At 46.4% G+C, this 24018-nt stretch overlaps 1 protein-coding gene across 2 annotated transcripts in view; it reads left to right on the top strand.

Annotated features, from left to right (window-relative positions):
- SORT1 (sortilin 1) overlaps window positions 1-23225 on the top strand; it is a 68629-nt gene extending 45404 nt beyond the window's left edge. For both annotated transcript variants that reach the window (XM_059375639.1, XM_059375638.1), the window contains exons 10-20: window positions 903-1058; window positions 2725-2831; window positions 6100-6202; window positions 6521-6689; window positions 7200-7390; window positions 11880-12069; window positions 15431-15547; window positions 16137-16245; window positions 17662-17768; window positions 18077-18200; window positions 18609-23225. In XM_059375639.1, coding sequence (XP_059231622.1) covers window positions 903-1058; window positions 2725-2831; window positions 6100-6202; window positions 6521-6689; window positions 7200-7390; window positions 11880-12069; window positions 15431-15547; window positions 16137-16245; window positions 17662-17768; window positions 18077-18200; window positions 18609-18623 — 1388 coding nt within the window. In that variant the 3' untranslated portion in view covers window positions 18624-23225. The remainder of the gene's footprint in view (window positions 1-902; window positions 1059-2724; window positions 2832-6099; window positions 6203-6520; window positions 6690-7199; window positions 7391-11879; window positions 12070-15430; window positions 15548-16136; window positions 16246-17661; window positions 17769-18076; window positions 18201-18608) is intronic.
- Window positions 23226-24018: the final 793 nt, after the last annotated feature.

Genomic DNA, 24018 nt, shown 5'->3' with positions numbered 1-24018 from the left:
TGACTTTTTCTCTTACCCCTAGGTATTTATTAGTGTCCTACTGAATATACTGTCTTACAGAGAATATGTAGTCTCTGTTAGGAAGGCTGCTTGCTTTGACTCTGTAGTGTGGTTTATGTGTATGCTCAAGTATTCTGGAGCACTGCTGCTCAAAGAATGGTCAGAGGACTGACACTGGTTTGCAAACTGTTTGTTACCAAGTAAGCACAGAAAACAATAGCAGGCATAGAGAAACTCCTATAGCCTTTGACCAAGTCTTTTTATATCTGTTGAATCTAATCATTAAAAAATGGTGGATTATATTTTGTCTATCTTTTGTACTTCACTCTTCTTATGATTGATTTTTATTATACTTTACAAAGGATCAGTTTGTGCCATAGTAGAAATTTAAAAATTGATCCTTTACCAGGGCACTTGCCTGGCTCGGTTAGAAGATCATCTGACTCTTGATCTGGGGATTGTGAGTTCGAGGCCCACACTGGGTATAGAGATTCCTTAAACAAATAAAACTTTAAAAAAATTGATCCTTCACCACAGATAGTTTGAGAAGCATTGTTCTGGAATATGAAGATTTAGAGATATGTATGATATGAATCCAAAGGCGTTGCCTCTGCCACCAGAATAGATCTGGGGAGGTCTTTTCTGTAGCATCTGATTAATCCATCCAACAAACAGTATCTGCCATACTCCAGGCAACAAGCTGGGTGCTGGAATTAAAGGTGGACATGAAAATCACGAGTATCAAACCATCATTAATTCTCAGGTCGGCATCTGCATCATGAAGAGAGACAGTTGGCTAATGTACACAGTCCGTACTGCGGTCAGTCATGTGTATGGCTGGACTCTTGTTTTCCCTCTGTTCCCTCCCAGACTTAGTGTTTTTGTTTGTTTGCCTATTTCAGATACCGGATTTGGAACAATCTTTACCTCAGATGATCGAGGCATTGTCTACTCCAAGTCTTTAGACCGACATCTCTACACCACCACAGGTGGCGAGACAGACTTTACCAATGTGACCTCCCTCCGTGGGGTCTACATAACAAGTGTGCTCTCAGAAGGTGAGTCTGGGTACAGCTGTCCTTCTCCTGAAGATGTTGGGAGTTGAGGTTGTGGGGGAGAATAATGGTTCTGATCCCGTAGTAATGTTGCTTACCTGGCCTGCAAAACTATCCATGTAAATTCTGACTCTTTATGTTATATAAATTATGGTAAACAGGATTAAAAAGAAGTAAAGCAACAGCAGGTAAAAAGAAAGACTTTTTGAGTTCTATGTTGTTTAGGGTAAGTGTTAAAAAAAAATAAGTTTTCTATATAGGGAGCTTCAGGACTAGGGGAATGAGCCTGAGTTTGAACCACTGCTTGCTTTTCTCCTGGTAGAGAGCACAGCTATAGCTAGCCAGTATTTCTCTTGTGCTTTACTCAGTAGTTCTGCAGAGCTCACCTTGCTAAGGCCCAGTTGTACAAATAAACAAGACACCCTATAGTATAAAAAGGCTCTTAAGATTTTGTTTAAATATGTATTTATTTTTTGGTAGGAGGTGGGGCATTGTTTGTTTTTATTTATAAATTTTATTTACTTGTAGTGGTCTGCAAGGTCTTAATCAGTATTGGCCCTGTTTCCTCCCTGACCTCAACTGCCACCCTTTTCCCCTCTACTTACTGCATTCTGGTCACTCCAGCCCTCTGCACACACACATGGTTTAGAGATGTGCAGGCACTGTTCTCTGTTTCCTCAAAGAGCTGCAAGGCTAATGCCGTGCCCATTCCCATCTATGCTCGTATGTTGCTTTCTAATGAAAACTTGCCCGGGGTATCCCGTTGGAAACTTGTCTGCCCTCCCCTCCTCACGGATGCACTCAGCCTCTCTTTAGCAGGTTTTTCCCATACACTTACTGTCTCACATACTATATAATTTACCTATTTACAGTGTCTAGTGTCTGTCTGATCCTGCTGGGATGTATATTTCCAAGAGTGGGTTTGTTTTTTTTTTTTTCCTGTTTTGTTCACTGAAAGAGTCTCAAGGGTTTACAGCAGTTTTCATAGTAGGTACGCAATAAATGTTCATTGACTAAATGAATTGTCCTTCATTTGCCTTCTTGTTTGATTTTTGTTGGACATCTCAAAGCATATTGCCTCTGAATTTAAACCTGCAATAGTTTATGTCATTGAAAATAGAACAGGGAAGAGATTTATAGAAAAAAGGAAAGAAAAAGTACAAGAGGTCAGATACAGAGTAGTGGAGAGACAGAAACTAGGAATTCTTACGCCACTCACACTCATACATTCAAATCCCATTCAGATCTTGAGAGTCCCTAAAACAAGCCTGGTATCCTGGCCTTCTCTGAGGAAAGAGTGGGATGCCTTCCCATTGTAGATTTTACTTCCAAGGCAGGCAAGCAAGCAAGCAAGCAAGCAAGGAGAATGGACATCAGCCTGTTTTGTTGGTGAGGAGATAAAAGGTATCTTTTCAAGAGTATCAGTCTAGATGATTCCTGTCATCAACTGAGTCATAGGAAGGTTGGAAGCCTTGCTCAGATATCGTGGAGTGCTCTCTGGATCAGTTTCCCACCAGCACCGAGCTGTTCCGTTGGATGTCACAAGCTTGTGGACCTCCAGACTTGTAATGGTATCGTGTAGTCTCAGGAGAGAGATATGCAATGATCAACTGAATTCCATAAGACGCTTCCAGTGTATCAGACTTAGTGTCCTTCTTCTCCCATTCAGATAATTCCATCCAGACTATGATCACTTTTGATCAAGGAGGAAGATGGAAGCATTTGAGGAAGCCTGAAAATAGTGAATGTGATGCTACAGCAAAAAACAAGAATGAGGTTTGTTTTACCCCAAGTGTCCTATGTGCTTGGAGCAAGGCAGCCATTCCATTCTGCTCTGATGGGTGCCAGGCCTTTGAATAATGAAGTTTTGTAAATGATTAGGGTCTGCAGCTGCAAGCCCAAAGTTTAGAAATGAGAGATATGAAAGGAACTTAGAATGCAGGAAAAGGAACTATAAAAAAAGCCAAAAATACCGTGGTTTGTTTGTCTTCTTAAAAAAAAAAAAACTGAAGGCTAAAATTTTGTGTCTTACTAAACTGCTGAATGCAGACAGAGCAGAAGGTGGGCCTGTGATCATTCAGGAGTCAGCATGGCAGCTCTGAGACTTTAGGAATCCTTCATGAAGCTATGAGCATTCATGAGCAGTGCAAAGCCGTGCTGGCCAGAAACAAATGGAAAAGAACTTGACATTCTCTTCCCCTCTGCCTGGGCTCCATGTGGCTGGCGGGTATGGTTGGAGACGCTGTGCCATCTCAGGTGTGAAAGCCAGAGCTGACCCCTCTGAGGAGAGGCTAAGAGTAGAGATAGAAGGGCATTGCTCCAGGAGATCCCAGATTCCAGGAGTGACGGGTCTTGACAGGCAAGAAATAAAGAAAAGAAAAAAGCTTTGTATCTGACTCCTAGGGAGTTTGAGAGGATCGTGGGGAAACCCTGGGAGTTTTCTTCAAAAAGTGATAGTGTTGGTGGTTCCCAAGGTCTCCTCAGAACACCTGTGGCTAATAGGCACTCTGCTGTTGTAGGTGGGATTTTTGTTTTGTTTGAGAACCTCAGACAGTGTGAGGTAGGGTACCTGTACCCCCCTCAGTTCTCTCTCTCCTTCTCTGTACTCTTAAGTGCTGTGAGCCTCTCTCCCCTCTCCTTTTTTCCAATCCGTGTGCCGTGGCCTTGCCTTAACCTGGCTGAGGCAGTGGACTCTCGACTGATGTGGGCCCCCCTCACAGTCCCACGCCTCTCCCTCCTCAGGACACATCAGGCTTCCCCTCTGCCTGTGAATAAATGCTGTGCCTCTGACCTGGTGAATGAAGGTCCTCTCCTCCCTGTCAGGCTCTCTCCTGCCTTTTCATTGTCACTGTCCATCTTATCACTGGTATTTTCCTTATTGTAGCCCTCTGCTGCTCCCTGAACACTCCGCATGCACCCCTACCACTGTGACCTTGCCCACGAGACTCCTGGGGAAATAGTGACTGATTTTCCACCCCCAGGTCAGTAGAATTAGTAGAAATCCTGACCATCCTTCTGCCCACCTTCAGTTAGAATTAATCCTTCCAGGAGCCTGGGTGGCTCAGTCAGCTAAGCGTCTGCCTTTGGCTCAGGTCATGATTCCAGGGTCCTGGGATCGAGTCTTATATCAGGCTTCTTGATCAGCGGGGAGCCTAATTATCCCTCTCCCCCTGCTCATGCTCTCTCTTGCGAGCACTTTCTCTCTCAAATAAATGAATAAGATCTTTTTTAAAAAAATAGGATTAATCCTTCCTTTTCATTTCACCAATAGTTTGCTTGAACCTCTTTTTTATTGCAGTAAAATATATGATATAACATGAACATTTTATCCAATGCAGACCTCTTTTAAAGCATTAACTTTCTTGTAAAATCTCTCTTTTTTATAAAAAGATTTGTTTGTTTTAGAGAGAGAAAGAGTGTGTGTACACATGTGCGGGGAGGGGCAAAGGGAGAGAATCTTCAAGCAGACTCCCTGCTGAGCTCAGAGCCCAATGCAGGGCTCAGTCCCAGGACCCTGAGATTATGACCTGAGCTGAAACCAAGAGTCAGATGCTTAACTGACTGAGCTACCCCAGCGCCCCTCAGAAATCTCTCTTAAAGGCAGGACTGGGTCTTACTTTGAATCGCTACCACATCTTGTACAGTACCTGAAATATTTCAGGTGTTCATGAAGTTTATTTGTGTGGAATCATGCTTTAAATATTGATCACAGGCTTCATATAATGCAGGAATAAAATAAATTAAGACATTGCACATGAGAAAATAATTGCATAATTTGCTCCCAAATATACTAATGCATTTTGGGATCAAGAATATTCCACTGGGGGCACCTGGATGTCTCAGTTGGTTAAGCAACTGCCTTCAGCTCAGGTCATGATCCTGGAGTCCTGGGATCGAGACCTGCATCAGGCTCCCAGCTCCATGGAAGTCTGCTTCTCCCTCTGACCTTCTCCCCTCTTGTGTCTTCTCTTACTGTCTCTCTCTCAAATAAATAAAATCTTAAAAAAAAAAAAAAAAGGAATATCCCACTGGGACTATAACTCAACAACAAAAACAACCCAAATTAAAAATGATTGAATAGACATTTCAATAAAGAAAATATACAAATGGCCAAGAAGCACATGAAAAGATGCTTGACATCGTAATTATTAAGGAAATGCAAATCAAAAGCACAGGGAAAGATCACATCACACATTAGAATGGCTATGACTATCAAAAACAAAACAAAATAACATGTATTATTAGGGATGTGGAGAAATTAGAACCCTTGTGCGCTGTTGGTGGATATGAAAAATAGTGCAGTCACTATGGGAAACAGTATGGTGGTTCCTTAAAAAATTAAACGTAGAACTACTATATGATCCAGCAATACTACTTCTGGGTATATATCCGAAAGAATTGAAAGCAGGGTCTTGAAGAGCAATTTGTATGCCCTTGTGCACAGCAACATTATCTACAAGAGGTAAAAGGTGGAAGGAACCCAAGTGTCCATAGACCACTAAATGGATAAGCCAAATGTTTTATATACATGCCATGGAATAATACTGTGCCCTAAAAAGGCAGGAAATCCTGACAACATGAAATTACTACAACATGGATGAACCCCAAGGACATAACGCCAAGTGAAATAAGCCAGTCGTAAAAAGACAAATACCGTTCCACTTCTGTAAGGTGCCTAGAATAGTCAGATTCATAGAACAAGAAAGTGGAATGGTGGTTCCCATTCTGGAAGGTCGGGAGATCTTGGAGGAGGGGCATTGGGAGTTACTGGTTAAAGTAGACTTTTAGTTTTGCAAGATGAAAAAGCTCTGGAGATGGACAGTGGTGATGGTGGCACAGCATTGTTAATGTGTTTAACCCTGCTGAGCTGCGCATTTAAACATGCGTGGCTAAGATGGTAAATTTTATGGTATTTTACCCCAACTTTTTAAAAGAGTATCCCACTGAAGTCTGGGTTCAGTTCAGAGCTTCCTTAGAAGGGTCTGTGAGATGACTTAAAAATTACACCTTTGATTTTAATCTAAGCTTTGGTTTCTTTTCACAGTGTAGCCTTCATATTCACGCTTCCTACAGCATCTCCCAGAAGCTAAACGTTCCAATGGCCCCACTCTCGGAGCCTAAGGCCGTCGGCATAGTCATTGCCCACGGTAAGCAGCCCTCCTCTCATCTCCCTGGGAACCATCAGCTGAGCACGCTGAGACTCAGTCCCAGTCTTGATTCCTTTAAGAAAACCATCAGCCATGACTCTTACCATGCTTTATAGAGCTTCTGACATGATAATGGTATTTTGGATTTTCCCTAGAGAGAGAAACATGATTTCTCCCTTTCCCAAATTTTGTGATCTTTTTTTCTGTTACAAGAGACATGGTGGGAAATAGGGTAAATTCATTGAAAATCATTCTCTCAACGCTAAATCCCCTCCGTTCCGTTGCTGGGTTTTGCTGATAAGTTGGGTTGTGTTGCAGGTAGTGTAGGGGATGCCATTTCAGTGATGATCCCAGATGTATACATCTCAGATGATGGGGGTTACTCCTGGACGAAGATGCTGGAAGGACCCCACTATTACACCATCCTGGATTCCGGAGGCATCATTGTGGCCATTGAACACAGCAGCCATCCTATCAATGTGATTAAGTATGCATGAGCTCTGCTCCACCCACACTATCTCCACGGAGGGCGACTGTGGGATGCTTTTTAGTTGTGGGGAGAACTGGGGGGGGGGGTGAAGAGCTGGTTACAGACCCTGACTCAAATGTGTACATTCTACAGAACTGTGGGGATCATTCTTGAAGGGATTGCAACCCATATTCAGTGGCTTTGCTTTTTCTTCTGACTTCCTCTAGTTAACACTTTTTGTCACTTTTTAAAAATATTTTTCTTTCTCTCCACAAGAATCTTACACAGCGTTTTAGCACTTTGGGTGGAAGTTGACTCCTTAAGTATAAGTTACACAAAGTAATTTCTGTTTATTTATTTAGAAGCCCATGCCTTCTTGTGAAAAATTTTATAAAGACATTTTCTTCTTTACTCTTTGAATGAATCCCTTTTACCCACCCTATTAACTGTAGGCATTAAAAATTAATATAATCATCAGTCAGTAAGCCACCACCTAAATAAACAGTTGTTCTCTGGCTGTGGTTCCAGGTTCTCCACAGATGAAGGTCAGTGCTGGCAAACCTACATGTTCACCAGGGAGCCCATCTATTTTACTGGCCTCGCTTCAGAACCTGGAGCTCGGTCCATGAATATCAGCATTTGGGGTTTCACAGAATCTTTCCTGACTCGCCAATGGGTCTCCTACACCATTGATTTTAAAGATGTCCTTGAAAGGAACTGTGAGTACCTCCTTTGACGTTTTCCACCAGAAACTTATAAGCCCATTTTCCTAAATAACCAATTCAGTTTCGTTTCTTTTAGCTGGAATAAGAAAATGCACAGGTAAGAAGATTGAAGAATGTGGGTAAGCAGGCAGTGGAATGGTATCAGAAATGCAGTTTCCCTCTTTGGACTAGAACTGTACGAGAGAAATAAAATGAAGACCACATGTATGATTTAAATTATTCTATCCCCTGCATTATAGGAGTAAAAGAGGTGAAATCCACTTTAATAATAATACAATCATCTCAACATATCCAAAATGTTATCATTTCAACATATAAGCAATATTAAGAGTTATCGATGAAATGTTTTGGAAGTAGCAGGCCGAGACTACTTCAGCTAGCCGGAGATCAGCTAGATAGCTTATCTAAAGATTGCAAACACCTGAAAATCCATCGGCAGATCGAAGAGAAGAAGAACAGCAATTCTGGAAACAGAAAACAACCACTTTCTGAAAGGTAGGACCAGCGGAGAAGTGAATCCAAAGCGACGGGAAGATAGACCCCGGGGGGAGGGGCCGGCTCCCGGCAAGCAGCGGAGCAACCGCGCACAAAATCAGGACTTTTAAAAGTCTGTTCCGCTGAGGGACATCGCTCCAGAGGCTACCCGGGGCAAAGCCCACACGGGGTCAGCGTGGCCTCAGGTCCCGCAGGGTCACAGAAGGATCGGGGGTGTCTGAGTGTCGCAGAGCTTGCGGGTATTGGAACAGGAAAGCCGGCTACAGAGACAGAGCCGACAGTAAGCTCGCAGCTCGGGGTGACCTTGAACCGGTCGCAGGCTCGGTGAGCTCGGAGCGCGGCCGGAGGTCGGGCAGACGGGAGTAACTGGGCACAGTTCTCTGAGCGTGCACTGAGGAGTGCGGCCCTGGGGTCTCAGCTCCTCCGGGCCGGAGACCAGGAGGCCGCCATTTGTATTCCCGTCCTCCGGAACTCTACAGAAAGCGCTTAGGGAACAAAAGCTCCTGAAAGCAAACCCAAGCGGATTACTCACCCTGGCCCCGGGTAAGGGCGGTGCAATTCCGCCTGGGGCAAAGACACTTGAGAATCACTACAACAGGCCCCTCCCCCAGAAGATCAACAAGAAATCCAGCCGAGACCAAGTTCACCTACCAAAGAGTGCGGTTTCAATACCAAGGAGAGCAGCAGAATTCTAGAGGAGGAGAAAGCAAAGCACAGAACTCATGGCTTTTGCCCTGTGATTTTTTTTTAGTCTTGCGGTTAATTTAATTTTTTTCTTTTTCATTTTTTGTGTTTTTTTTCTCGCCTTCGGGTAAAATTTTTTTTTAACTGTTACCTTTTTCTTTTTTAACGATTTTTTACTAGTTTATCTAATACATATATTTTTTCTTTTTTATATTTTTCTTAGGTGTTTTCTTTTTTTTAAAATTCTCTTCTTTTTTTTTTCTTTCTTTTTTCTTTTTTTTTTTTTTCTTTTTTTTCTTTCTTCCTTTTTGAACCTCTTTTTATCCCCTTTCTCCCCCCTCACGATTTGGGATCTCTTCTAATTTGGTTAAAGCATATTTTCCTGGGGTTGTTGCCACCCTTTTGGTATTTTACTTGCCCCCTCATATACTCTTCTCTGGACAAATTGACAAGACGGAAAAATTCAACACAAAAAAAAGAACAAGAGGCAGTACCGAAGGCTAGGGACCTAATCAATACAGACATTGGTAATATGTCAGATCTAGGCTTCAGAATGACAATTCTCAAGGTTCTAGCCGGGCTCGAAAAAGGCATGGAAGATATTAGAGAAACCCTCTCGAGAGATATAAAAGCCCTTTCTGGAGAAATAAAAGAACTAAAATCTAACCAAGTTGAAATAAAAAAAGCTATTAATGAGGTGCAATCAAAAATGGAGGCTCTCACTGCTAGGATAAATGAGGCAGAAGAAAGAATTAGTGATATAGAAGACCAAATGACAGAGAATAAAGAAGCTGAGCAAAAGAGGGACAAACAGATACTGGACCACGAGGGGAGAATTCGAGAGATAAGTGACACCATAAGACGAAACAACATTAGAATAATTGGGATTCCAGAAGAAGAAGAAAGAGAGAGGGGAGCAGAAGGTATACTAGAGAGAATTATTGGGGAGAATTTCCCCAATATGGCAAAGGGAACGAGCATCAAAATTCAGGAGGTTCAGAGAACACCCCTCAAAATCAATAAGAATAGGCCCACACCCCGTCACCTAATAGTAAAATTTACAAGTCTCAGTGACAAAGAGAAAATCCTGAAAGCAGCCCGGGAAAAGAAGTCGGTAACATACAATGGTAAAAATATTAGATTGGCAGCTGACTTATCCACAGAGACCTGGCAGGCCAGAAAGAGCTGGCATGATATTTTCAGAGCACTAAATGAGAAAAACATGCAGCCCAGAATACTATATCCAGCTAGGCTATCATTGAAAATAGAAGGAGAGATTAAAAGCTTTCAGGACAAACAACAACTGTTTTGTTTTGTTTTAAAGATTTTATTTATTTATTTGACAGACAGAGATCACAGGTAGGCAAAGAGGCAAGCAGAGAGAGAGGAGGAAGCAGGCTCCCTGCTGAGCAGAGAGCCCAACTCGGGGCTCTATCCCAGGACCCTGGGATCATGACCCGAGCCAAAGGCAGAGGCTTTAACCCACTGAGCCACCCAGGTGCCCCTGTTTTGTGTGTCATATTTCTCTTCTAAGACTTCAAAATCCAGTGTATATTTAACACTTAGTATTAAGTGTTAATACAGCAATAAGTGGGTAAGGCTCTCACATAGGAGAAAATAGCTTCACACTGTTGGAGCTCTGTAACATTTCGTGGGACTTATTTCTGCTTGTAAGGATAATGCATGCTTACATTTATCTAAAATTATTTCATGACATTTCAGGGGTTTTCACCCTTGATTGCAGCAGACCCATAAAGAGAAAGCTTTAGAGAAAAGTGTGTTTCAAAGAGCATCTGACTGATTGTGTCCCTAATCAAAACATTGAAGTGAAGAAAAAAAAAAAAAGCAACAACAAAAAACATTCAAGTGAGAAAGTTTTTGCGCAGTTTTGGCTTGAATGTCAGCCCTAGGCGAGGCTCTAGAATGATGACTGGGTTAGCAATGAGCCCGTGTGGGCCATTTCAGAGTTCTGTGACTTCACGCTGGAAGGCATGTTAAAAAGGCACAGAAAATGGCTTCAGTAAAGGAGGTAAAAAGAATCCCAAGCAAACCCAGACACCAGTACCAAAGATGCTGACATTGTACTGAAAAATATGGAAGATAAAAGAAAAAACTGGAGAAAAGTCCCCCACCCTGCAAGCTGCAGTTTCTTGTTGGTGTGTTAGGAACCTTAAGACTTAAGGTTTCAGGGGCACCTGGGTGACTCCATCTGTAAGTGTCTGCCTTCAACTCAGGTCATGATCTCGGGGTCCTGGGATCAAGCCCCGCATTGGGCTCCCTGCTCAGCAGGGAGCCTGCTTCTCCCTTTCCCTCTTCTCACTGCTTGTGTACTCTCTCACTCTCTCTCTGAATTAAATAATATCTTTAAAAAAAAAAAAAAAAAAGGCCTTAAGGCTTCAAGTCACTGTGGTTGAATTTTGGTCCTGTCTTTTGATTGTAGGATGGGTCCATTTCCTCTGAATGTTATTTCGGTGACCCCTGAGCATTCTGTTTGGACCTTACTTTTCTACAGGGTGTTTAAATATGATTTAATGCCCGAGAGTCATTATTTTCCAGATTCATTAAGTAGACTGTAAAGGAGCTGGCTTATGAGTTTTCCCCTCGTAAGGCGCTCTACAGTTATCCCTAAAGTTTAATACCGCTAAGAGATTTGATAAGCAGCTGCTTCCTAACAGACTCCATGCTGGTCTTCAGATCCCAAAGGATAAAAACCTAATCCACAGTCTTTAGGCCATAGGCTTTGAGTCTTTTTTCCAGGAGTGGATGATATGACTTAAGAAGCCAGTTTGACTATCCTCAGTGGTCTACTTGAAAGCCAGTCAACTAGAGTAAAAAGTCTAGAAAGAGATGGTCTTCCCTTCTGTTTGAGGCAAGCCAACCCATGGTGAAACTGAACCCATGCTTTAGGCTAACTGGTGTCTTATCCTAAAAAGAACCACCTCGCTTACCTGTGGCAGCTCCCGCTGACCAGGGGCACAGGTGCACACAGCAGGGAGACCGCAGCCTCCCCGCTTGGAGGAAAGCTCAGAGGGGCTCCATGCAGCTGCCCACTGTGAAACAAATGCGGTTTTTCCTAATACCCAAAAGCGGAGTGGGAGGCGAAGAACCCTCCTCTGGCGCGAGAGGATGCCAACCACTAGTAGGCACCAGGTCCTGCAACTTTTGTCTGCAGCTCCAAAATGCTGCAGTAGCGGGAGTCAGACATCCCCGTTTCCCTTCCTTGTTCTGCTCTCCGCCTGGCAGCCGCCTCGTATGCATAGGTGTGGGGCCAGGCGGTGACCTGAACAGCCTGTCTTCTCTTTAGGTGAGGAGAAGGACTATACCATATGGCTGGCTCATTCCGCAGACCCCGGAGATTACGCAGACGGCTGCATCTTGGGCTACAAGGAGCAGTACCTACGGCTTCGCAAGTCGTCCGTCTGCCAGAATGGTCGGGACTACGTTGTGACCAAGCAGCCGTCTGTCTGTCCCTGCTCCCTGGAAGACTTCCTCTGGTATCAGCTTCCCTCAGATCCCTGTTAGCCGCTTTGCTATGTGGGAGGAGGTGAGGGGCAGCTGGAAAGGATTCAGATCCTTTCTTCCCTGAGGGTGGAGAGTTGCTGCTGCTTACTGAGGAGATGGAAGCTTAGAGAAGGGATCCAGAGTTGTTAGTAATGGGGCAGGTAAGGTGTCACATCAGACAGTTGTTGGACAACTGGCAACAACCCCTGGAATCCTGGCCCAACAGCAGGGGAGAGAGGTGTGTAAGGAGGAAGAGAGCTCAGAAACCCAGAGAGGGGACCATAGGGCAGAGACCACTGGGAAAGGTAGTGCAGGAGCTGGGAGGGGGTTGGACTTCCGTGTGCTCACTGAACACTGACAGCCTGAGTTCAGCAGGTGGGGCGCTAGGTTTTGGATTGTCTGCAAGACTAAAGGCAGCAAGTGTGGTTCTGTCCTGGGACAGGAGGGGATGTCAGGGTACTGATGGCCCAGATGTCCCATCAAGGTCTAAAGGCCATCGAGGTGGACTCCCGCAAGCTCAGGACCATCTGCGCTGAAGGGTCAGTGGCACAGCCAGCATGGAGTTAGTTGATTATCTAAGGGCAGGGCAGTCCTCAGATCACCAAGCAGGGGTACTGCTTCCTGAACTCATTTCCTTTAAATCATACTGGCAGGAAATAAAGGTGAATCCTGGAAGATCTGGAAAAGAGTGCAGACAGACAGCAGTCATGTCCCTCCACATCACATTCTCTAGAACTGCAGGTGACCGAGAATACGAGACTGAGCGAACCTCCCAGTCTGACCGGTGTGGACCCCCTGCCCCGGTGTGGCTCCCATCTGCACATGGAACGGGCCAGGGTTGCTCCTTCCGTGTTTCCACAGGGAACGGGATCTCTCCGATGGCTGTGGTGTCAGTCTAGGGCTAGAGGATGTTGACTGTGACACTCTCATGGGCTGCCTTCATCCTACAAGTCACACAGACTAGGATCTTAACTCCCCAGCCTTCTCCTTTCCAGATCTGCTGTGCCTCATCAGAGCTGCGTGCCATTGTCCATGGGGCTTCCTCTGGCCGGGAAGTCTCCCCACATTGCCTGCTTGCCCCCCAGGCTTAGGGGATGCCTACTTGGCCTTTAGAACTTAGCTCACTTCTCTACTCTGCAAAGCCTTCCCTGGCTTTCCCTCATCTGCACTCCTGCAGGATACCTACTGCTGGGTTTTGGTTGTCGTAGAGAGGTTTGGGTCTGCCTTCAAACTCTTAGCTTCTTGAGGGCGTTATGTTTGATCAGCACGGAGTAGTCAGCACAGCTCCTGGCACTGACTCTGTAGCAGGCACTGTCCCAAGCCATTTGCATTTACCCCCAGCAGCCCTCTGAGACAGGGACCGTTGCCATTTCCGTCTCACCAAGGGAGAAATGAAGGTTCAGAGAGGGCATCACTGCCTTGCCCACAGCAGCTCAGCCAGAAGTGTTAGAGCTGGAATGTGCGCCCAGCAGCTCGGCCCTGGAGCCTGCACCTTTCCCATGTGCTTGAGAAGTGTGTAACTGTGAGGACAAAGGGCGCGTTCCCTGACATGTGGGATTGCACACCTCAAATTCTCACCATAACTCTCCCCCTGTCGGAGGGGTAGTATCTTCGACTTCTTTTGTTCTTCTTATCCTGCTCCCTAAATATTTGTCAGCATGACTTTGAAGTACCAGCAGCATCCGTGTACCCCCCGAGCATCTGTTGCATCCTTGCCGTGCACAGGGCGGTGCAAAGTGACAATAAAAAGTTTGTTATTGACGCTCAGATGCACAGGATTATGCTGTGAAACAGTGTCTGGGGGATTGAGAGAAGGGAAAGGCCATTCCATCTAGAGCTGAAGGGAGGTGGCTCAGAGAAGGCTTTGTTGAGGAGGAGCATTTGAGCTGAGCCCTGACAAGCACTAGGACTTGACTTTGCACATCTGGGAAGGAACAGTCATTAAAGCCAGTGAAGTGGTGCGAGCGTAGATGCCCACTGGCATGCTCAGGAAGGGTGTGCTGGGAGATAGGCCATGAGGGCAAGTCGCAGCCATCCTGATAAAGAAGCACGGAGGGTGCAGATGGGGCAGGCCCGGGCTGAATGTGCAACTTAGATAATGGAAGGAAGGTAGTGCTGTGGACAAACACAGGGAAATGGTGGAAGAGGCTGGCTCGAAGGAGAGGACATGATGTGTATTGAGTGCTCTATTTATTTGAGGTTCTGTCAGCAGATTTAGGTGGAGACGTCCAGCAGGAACTTGGAAATGTAGGATCACAGGTCAAGAGAGGTAAAACCTGGAAGTTTTAGCTACAACAAAGAGTTAAGCTCACAAAGGTAGAGCAGATACAGGGTAAGAGAATGAATTGCAGACCGCAGGCAAGGGTCTGTGTTTCCGGGTTAGGAAGGCAGAGGCATAAACCGTGCAGAGAGAAGCAGGTGAGCCAGCTTTGCGGGGGCATGGGCAGGCGTGGGCAGCACATGGCGGAGCACAGGGAAGGCCAGACCAGAGAAGGCTCCCCAAGGTTGCCAGACTCGTGCATCCTGGGGGCCTCAGACATTTGCCTCCAAGGTAGTAGGGGGGATAAATGCACAGGATAAAAAGTGAACAAGTACAAAATAATTTGTTTAAGAAGTTTGGCCAGTAAAGAAGAAGAGAAGGAAGGAAGATGATACACACAGGTAAGGAGAAGCCCTCAGGTGAGTGGGCCTGATGGTCCCTCCACATGGTCAGCCAAGCAAGGTCCCAGGGCAGTTGGAGGGATGGAGCATGGACACTCATGCGGGGGATCAGCCTTGGAGAGGAGGCAGTATATTACTTCTTGGGGGAAGCAGAGAGAGAAGAGCAGATGGGAAGCACTGTGGAGAGATGGGATAGGATGAAAAGCAGGCAGGCATCCACATTGGAGACAGGGATCCTAAGAAGTTAAGAGGGACAGAAATGGGGCAGGCAGGCAGGATTTGATACACACCCTAGGGTACACACCCAGAGAACATAATGAGTGATTTGGAGGTAAATAAAATGGTGACTAAGCATTGTGGGTTTAGATCTGTCGTTGGTGCCACTGTTTCTCAGTGTCTGAGTTCTCGGCTGAGTCCCCACCCTACTGCAGGCATTCCCTTCCTGGAGCCGCTGCTCGGCCAGGCTTCTGGCTACAGAGTCCCAAGTCCACCAGGCCTGCTCCATGAGCCGCTGGTCCCCCAGCTGAGTGTTCTCCATGTCTGTCCTCCTCAGTGGACCTTCCTCACACGGCTGTTCCTGTGCAGCCACAGACTGGGCTATCCATCTGCCTGTGCCACATAAAACCTTCATCGATGGTCCCGTCCCTGCCGTTGCGCAGCTCTGAAACATACTGTATTTGTGGACTCTTACAGTGATTTTGGCTACTTCCGTCCAGAAAATGACTCCAAATGTGTGGAACAGCCAGAGCTAAAGGGCCACGATCTGGAATTTTGTCTGTATGGCAGAGAGGAGCACCTGACAACAAATGGGTGAGGCGCCTCCCCTCCTGAGTCATGACAGCCGTGTCCCCGCGGTGCAGAGTGAGCCCCCACTCACTGCGCCCTGCACCTCCATGCAGGCAGTGTTCTAGAGCATGCTAGGAAAATACTGTGGAACAGAACTTTCTGTGGCGCTGGAAATGTCTTCTCGTCTGCTGTGTCCCATACGGTAGCCATTAGCCCTGTGTAGCTACTGAACTAATTTTACTTAGTTTAAGTGTAAGTAGCCATTGTGTGGGGGCAGTGCTGCCCCAGAGGAGACACAGTACTTCCCCCACAGTACATACCCCCACTCCCATTTTTGTACGGTGTGTTACCGTGCTTTCCTTGGGCCATGGTTCTTTGGCCCCATCTCGTGGCCCAGAGAGGCAGGCAGGCCTCTGCGGGAAGGCCAGGGATGCTTGGGCTGTTCAGGGCCTGAGACTACACAGAACATCCCCAAAACATTCCCAAGGTTCTCCCCTCAGGCCTGAAAGGGGGTGGAAGTTTGAGAAGCTTTTCTGCAGATTTTCAAATCTTGCTTTCAGGAACGAGGAATACATCCTAAGGGTCTGACAAGAAATTGTCTCTGCTTTTTCAGGTACCGAAAAATTCCAGGAGACAGATGCCAAGGTGGTGTGAATCCAGTCCGAGAAGTAAAAGACTTGAAAAAGAAATGCACAAGCAACTTCCTGAGTCCTGAAAAGCAGGTACAGTAAAGTAGATCTGGTTTAGGGACCAGTGGGCTTTTGTGTTCTGCCAGAAACAAAGCGACAGCACTGAGAATTTTATGACTGAATACAAAGAGGCCAGACTACTTCAGGCGGCCTGCACTGTGCACAGGAGACCATTAGGATGGAGGATGGGTCACACAGCATGATAAACTCCATGCTAAAAACTTTATCGGTGGAGGAACAAAGTAGAATTCCATACAATTGTTCTGAATTCTTGGGAGCATCAGGTTGAGGACATTTCTGGGGGCTGAGAGTCATTTAGGGAAAATACTTGAAGTCGGGCTGTAAAGGGCAGGAAGAGAGGAGCCCTGGCCCTCATTTAGGTGGGCTCTGTGCTGAGTCATGCCGAGTGTGCTCAGACTAGACAACTGAACTTCGGTACTAATGGGTTTGTGATGTAGGAGCAGGTTATGAGGCAGATTACGGCTCTGTAGTGCTGAACCGTCTGGCTGGGATGTGGGAAGTGGTAAAGAGGAAGCCTTTTGATAAAGAAGCACTGGACCAGCAGTGTGACTGGGGCAGTCAGCTGTGGGCTCCAGTTCCCTAATCCATAAAATGGGAGTTAGATAATCCGCAGTCCCCTCCTCTCCGGCCTTCTGAGGGATGAAGGCCTGACACGGGCAGGATTAGGTAGGAGCAGGAGCTCTTAGCCGGAGCAGAATGTGGGTGTGTGTCCTTGTCACGGAGCAAGTTCCCTCTTCTCTGCACCCTCACCTTCATCCCTAGTAGCTATCCTCAGTGTGTGTGTGTGTAATTGGATAGGACTCCCGCCCCCAGGGACACAACGGGTCCCAGATTCCAGTTCTGCCACCTCTTAGATTCACTGAAAACACACATTCCCTATCTCCCGCCCTGAAACAAGTAGGGCCCACTCCAGCAATAATATGAAAAGGCTTATTTGCAAAAACATACGAAAAATGAAGTAAAAACAAGGGGTCTTCATGTTACACAATGTCCTGCCTGAGGCAGCATGGGCACAGCTTCTTCCCAGGGACTGACCATGTTCCAGATTTATCTGACCCACTGTTGTCATTCTTCCCCTTTCCCGTTGTGCCCCTAAGTGCTCCACTACTCTACATGGCTAGTGGGGAACAGCTTCAGTTGCTCTTTGACCTAGGTCATTGCCATAGTTCCCAGGGTAACTCAGATATTAGAGCCTGAGTTTGGATCATTCTGGCAGCTTCCGGACAGCTGAAGTTCTGGTTCCCCTCTGCCATAAGTGATACACTCCTGGTAGGATTGAGACAGTCCGGCGGGGGCCGGGGGCGGGGAAAGCACAAAGGGCCTGGAGACTGCAGGTCATTCACAGATAAACCAGGGGGAGGAGCAGCCTCATTGAGTTCAGTCCTAGCATGTGCACACCTGAAATTGTCTGTGTTTTAATTTGTCAAGAACTCCAAGTCAAATTCTGTTCCAATCATCCTGGCCACCGTGGGATTGATGCTGGTCACAGTCGTAGCAGGGGTGCTCATTGTGAAGAAGTACGTCTGTGGAGGAAGGTAAGGAACATGGCAGTCAGCCAGAAATACCAAACTCCAGCTGCAGAGGCAGCCCCGGGCGTGTGGTTGAGCCGGCCCCTAGCGAAAACTGGCCAATGGTAGTGTGTTCCTGAAGCATCAGGCCCAGACCTTCTCGGAGCTTCTGTCTGCTACATGCCGACTGTGGGCTGTGCCTCCCATGTGTGTGACTCGTGCTGTGAGTGTGTAGAACTCGGAAAGTCCTCAGGCCTGTGGGAGGCATATCTCATATCCCATGGCCCCATGTCACATGTCACCATGGGATGGCTCACGGAGGTCTCCACCCCCAGGTTCCTGGTGCACCGCTATTCCGTGCTGCAGCAGCATGCCGAGGCCAATGGTGTGGATGGCGTGGATGCCCTGGACACGGCCTCCCACACTCACAAGAGTGGTTATCATGACGACTCAGATGAGGTAAGACTTCTTGATGGGTGGCCCGGAAGCACAAGAAAGGGGTATTCCTGTTCCTTTCAAAATCAGGATTCGACTGAGGCAGAGGGGGCGCAGAAGCCAGTAGCAGCCACTTAATACCTATAAGACTTGGCCAGCCCAGAAACCAGGTCAGAACTTTCAATATAGGAATTTTTTTTTTAAGATTTTATTTATTTGACAGAGAGAGACACAGCAAGAGAGGGAACACAAGCAGAGGGAGTGATAGAGGGAGAAACAGGCTTCCCACCAAGCAGCGAGCCTGATCTGGGGCTTGATCCCAGAATCCTGGGATCATGACCTGAGCCGAAGGGAGATGCTTAATGGCTGAGCCACCCTCAAAATAGGAATTTTTTAGTGTACAAATAATATAGTCTCTGTTTCTCTTCTCAGGACCTCCTGGAATAGCTCTTCAAAGTGGCTGGGACCGAGCACAGATGATGGAACCGCAGTACCTCTCACACGCCCTGTGGCTCCAACTTGGGGGGAATAAATTTCCCATTGTGAGGGACCCAGCTCTGTTTCTGCTGCTTCCACCAAAGCCAAAAGGACCTGCACTAAAGAAATGTGGGTGGGTGGGGACCTGAAACACTCTCACGATTGGCTCTGAGAAGGGGGGGAAATCTAAATTTTTTAATTTTTTATTTCAAGTTCTGTCTTTTTGCAAAGTATGGGTTCTTTTGGTTTTGTTTCTGTTTGGTAAGGGAAATGGGATTGGAAGGGAATGTTTCACTAACCCCCCTCTTGCATGTTTTGCATGGCGCCTGCCCCCAGGCACCTGCCAACCCCAGCATCAACCATCACCAAGTACTTGGTGCTGTCCCTGGGCTCTGCCGGGCGACACGGAGCAGCTGCTGAGAGGGACTCGGGGGCTGCGATGACTGGCATGGCCTGGCAGCCTTTCTCCGGCCAGGGACAGCCCCACGCCGAGAGTGCTACATACCAGCTCCTCACACACACCCCGCCTTTGCTTGCTTGCTCTTTCGGGGACCATGGACCACAGTGGTGTCTCTTCCCCCCACCCCATTTAATTAGGCAATACCCTCGTTAATTGCCTTTTGGCAACTGACTTAACCATGTGCTTCCAAGACACTAAATCAGGAAAACTTAAAGGGCAATATTTTTAACTTGGGGCAGGAAGAAGGGAGCAGCAGGGAGTTGACTAGGGTTAGCACCTATTAAAGGACAAATTCTTGCTTCTTCCAAGATCTTTCCAGCCGTGCTTCATGTCTGTGCCTGTGAACTTGCTCAAGGACAGGGTGAGGGCTTGCCCTGGATATCTGCCCAGGCTGTGGGGTCTCTCCACTGGAGCCAAGGGAGGGTGTCCGGGGTGGCCTCTGAGGACTGAACATCACAGTGCTCTGTGTCCTCTGTCACCTGTGGGCATGGTGGTAAGTCCTTAGGATGGCTACTTGCTTGCTGCCTCTTGGACTGCTGTTGTACATGGAGCCAGGACTAGACATGTTTTCAGATTTATAAACTATTTTTTAAAAATCAAGATTTTATTACCAGGCTCTCTTCCTCACCTATTTTCTCCAGCTTTGCCATCTAATTTGTTGGCATGAAACTTGTGGCCGAACCAACTGAAAACACATGTATAGTGTAGGTGATGTTTTACCTGATGCGTTAAGTTCGTATTTTAAATTTAAGGAAGTTTTCCACTGGACATTTTTTCAAATCAAGTTAACAGTAGAATGTGGTGAGGTGGAGATTTGGGTGGTCACACAGTAATGGAAAGCTGCAATAATTCGTTTTAATAGAGCTTGAATATTTGCTCTCCAGGTATATAGTATAGTACATTTTTGGTCCTAGTGTCCCTACTGTGCTGGCCATAGTTTCTCCCAGTAATTATGGTTGGGACATTCTTTGGTAACTGCCATTTTGCTGCTAGTTCATTTTATGGTGATAAAGTCACGAAAAAGTAGACGTGCCAAATCAACTTTTGTCAGAATGCGTGAGCAGATGGCTGTGTTCTCTCCTCCCCAGAATGGATTAACAGCAGCAGGGAAAGTGGGAGAGGGGGTGGATGGAGAAGGTTAGAGACTTTGAAGCTGCAGCAGAACTAAATGAGTCAGGGAGCTTCAGTTGGGAAATAAAGTTAGGGCATTTTTTGTGAAGAGAATTCGTATTTGTTTGAGCCATAGAGCACTGGTCTTTTAGGAAAAGCTCATTCATTTTGCATAGTTTTTAAATTTAAAAAACATTCCAAAGATAGACAAGCTCACAAATGATAACGTGTCAGTCTTTCTCCCGGACACAGTCCCCTTCTGCCCAAAGTGATTCTCATGCCCAGAAAAGACCCACTCCTGCCGCACACCTTCTCCCTGCAGCTTATACTCGCCTGGGCAGATGTGTGCGTATGTGGTAGTTCTCTGATTTATTTTAGGATGTAGGAAAGTTTATCTTCTTCCTTAACCAAATAAGGTTAGAGCTCTGGGCTTCTAAGGGTATCTGGGACTTCTGTAGAACTTGGCAATTTTCAGAGCACTTTGACTTGGCATTGTGTCTTTGAAAACTTAGAACATTCTCGATGAGACTTTCTCTTTGAAGGCCAGGGGTTTGTCGTCCCCATTTTTCAGGAGACGGAGCTGAGGTACAAAAGTGAGTAAATTGTCCAGGGTTTCTGTGTGCATGGCAAGCAGTGCTGGCCAGTTGTCTTTAGAGCTTTTGAACGTTTTTATGTGTGCAGGGGCTGCGTGCCCAGGGCGGGCAGGGTTCCTGCATACGGTCGCCTCTCTGTCCTTCAGGAGAGGGATGGGTGGCATCTCTGTGGGAGCAGTGTGTCGCTCCTTTTTGCCACTGTGACAGAAAATTTTATTCTCCTGTTTTACATGGCTGAAAAACAAAAATTAATGGTAATTTTGAATGTGTATTTAGAAACTGCCCCTCATCTAGATGCAGGTGTGGGCTGTCCCTTGAGGAACTACCTTCTCCCTGTCCTTGTTTTCTCATCCTCGTCTGTCTGGCTGGCTAGCTTAGTTGTTTGGAGGACTGCTAACAAGCCTGGATCACCCCCTTCATTGGCTAGTTAGCTTCCCATCTCAGCCAGCAAGTATATCAGCCTATTATCCGTGATGGCTTCGAAGAGAGAACGATTTCTAATTTGTTCTACTGACGTTAGATTAGGAGCATTATCTTTGAAAGTAAAGTGTAGCTTTTCGTTGTATAAAATCTCGGGCTTGATGGTAGCAGAAGAGAAGAGATGATTTCTGGAGGTTTCAGCAATAGGGTTGAGCACCATAAGAAAGGTTGGACACATCAGACTGTCTACAGTGGTCTGAGCTTTTAAGTCCGGGTGGAGAACTCACCATCCCTCACCTGTGATCGGCACCTTGGCCCTAAGAGGGCTTTGGGTTGGTGACTCTAGAGGCCAAGGGTCCGTGCACCTGAGCTGGTATTTGAATGGGGACCTCACTTAGGAGAAGAAAAAAGTCTGGAGAGTTTTGGCAGTTCTCAGCTGGGCTCAGAAGATTCAATAGATGAGCTATAACTGAAATTTAGAACTTGCCATCTGCCTCTGAGTAGGCTTTCCAGTGTGTACCTCTCTAATTCCTAGGTTTGCCTCTGGGCCTCTCCATGTCCAAGCTGGCCTTTCATCCATGACGCATTAGTAACAGGCTGGCCGCCTCCAGCCCTTGCACTGGCTCTCTACACTGCAGCTGGTTCTCCCATGGCCTGGGTCACAGGACCAGGATGCAGAGGGGAGTGCGGAGCTGTCCACACCCACCCCGGGTTGCAGAGCTGGCTGGAGTTTCAGTCAGTTCTCTCTGTTCTAGACCAATCCTTCAAGTAGAGAGGTCCTCTTTCCCTTCAGAAGGCTCGAAGAACCCTGCCTCCACACGCAAAGGGTGTGGAGCTCTCCCTACTTGTTGGTATTTCCTCCCCACTCCATCTGAAGCCCGGATGCTTGGAACTGCTAAAGTCAGAGCTTCAGCTTTTCGACTATGCTACTACCTGGCCTCAAGCAGGGAGGTAAACAGGGACTTAAATGTCCTTTGAATAAAACCAAAGTGTAAGATGTGCCGCATGACGGAGTACTTGACCAGAAGGCCAGCACTGAAGGCCAGACCTTCAGTGCTGGCCTTCAGCAGGGGCCAGACATTCAGTTTCATCTGCCACCCATGTACCCAGCAGCTCTGGGAGCACCGTCCTGCCCGAGCAGAGCTGGGCCTTGCCCTCGCAGAGGCTGACTGACACGGCAGGAGTATGTTGGTTCCTTGGTTATGTTGCATTATAACAATAAGAGTCACAACATTAATTTGAAACTGTCTTCAAAAACTGGCTGTATGCATTTTTTCACACCAGTACATTCTTAAGCATCCTCGTTTATATAGAATAACATAAACTAATCTGTACCTTTATATATATATATATGTACATATATACATGTATAAACTGTATAGTGTACATGTTAATGATTTATTGATATGTCCCAAATCTTTCATGCAGTTCTCATCCTCTGCATGCCCTCAGTTTGCGGTCGGGTGACTTGAATGTTCCTCGATGATCCTGCCCACCTCCCGTGTTTGGACGTCTAGGGAAGGAGGGTTCTGGTCGTATCCTTCTTGTCCTCATGCACAGAAATGCTCAGGGTCCCCACGTGCCTGTTGTTCAACCCTCTCTTGTGTCTCGTTCCCTTTCTGAGCATGTGGTCCCTTCCTGTCCTGTAACTTCTCTGACCCCTCCCCCAGCTGTGGGACAGCCGCCTTCCTACTAAAGTATAAAGCAGTATTAACATCATTACTGCATGTGCGCTAAAAACCCAAGTCTTCTGTTCCCTTGGGACAGAAAATTGCATGTGGGGTGGGATAATCAAGTTTCAGTGACCCATGTCAGTTACCCAACAAAGCCAGACCCCATAGCAAAATTCCACAAAATGGAAATCAAACTTAAATTTCTTTATTAGCATTGTGTAAATAAATCTGGATGTGTTTAACTTTGTACTGGTAATGTTCTGTATATTTGCAATATTTGAGTTAGAAATAAAACAGACTGGACTTTGTTACCTGACCTATGGAAATGACTAAGCTACAGTTTGTTACCGTGATTTCCCAGTTTTCTAGCTTCAGAAATCAAACTCCAGCAACCGGAGAATAAACCAGGTAAAGAGCCAGGCCTGCACCGGTAGCGTGAGAGGTACTTGGTAAGTTGTGGTGGGAAAACTTAGTTTTTCTTGTCCTTTGTGCCCCTTAACTACCTCCCGTGGGTATTTGTAGGACCAGCTTTCCCATTCTTACTCCATATGCCCTCAGGGTGCAGCAGCGAACCACTTCCTTCTGGATAGACGAACCACTTCCTTCTGGATAGACGGCAGAGAACGACTGTCCCAAATTAGCTGTTCCTTCAGGCAGGTTTGACAAATGACAATACTGGAAGCTTAAGTTCGGTACTTCCCAGTGGCCTCTCTCAGATTTCTCTTGCTGCTCTTGCTCATAGTCCTGCCTGATTCATTTCATTTAAGGACCTTTCAAAGAGTTGCAGCTTTCCTTGCTCCCCAGGTATTTCTTTTAGGAGAAGTTCCTGTCCACCTCCCTTGAGACTTTAGCCCAGCCTTGAAGACTGCCTCTGAACCAGCCATCCTGGGTGACATTTCCAATGGATACTTTGACACCATGATCTGAAGATGACGAGGCAGAAGACCTTCCTATGAAGGAGCCAGCTATCTGGTGGAGAAGTTCCTCCCCTGGGAGATGGCGTATGGTAGTTTTTATTTTCAGGAAGTCTAGCTAAGCTAGTGTCCAAAGTCTTCCCGCACCAGAATCACTAGGTTGCTTTTTCTTTTCTTTTTTCTTTTTTAAGATTG

Source organism: Mustela nigripes, chromosome 14 (genome assembly GCF_022355385.1).
Source record: "Mustela nigripes isolate SB6536 chromosome 14, MUSNIG.SB6536, whole genome shotgun sequence".
In the NCBI taxonomy this organism is placed as follows: Eukaryota; Metazoa; Chordata; class Mammalia; order Carnivora; family Mustelidae; genus Mustela; species Mustela nigripes.
Note: the sequence above shows the minus strand (reverse complement) of the source record. Positions and strands in the feature narration are given on the sequence as shown.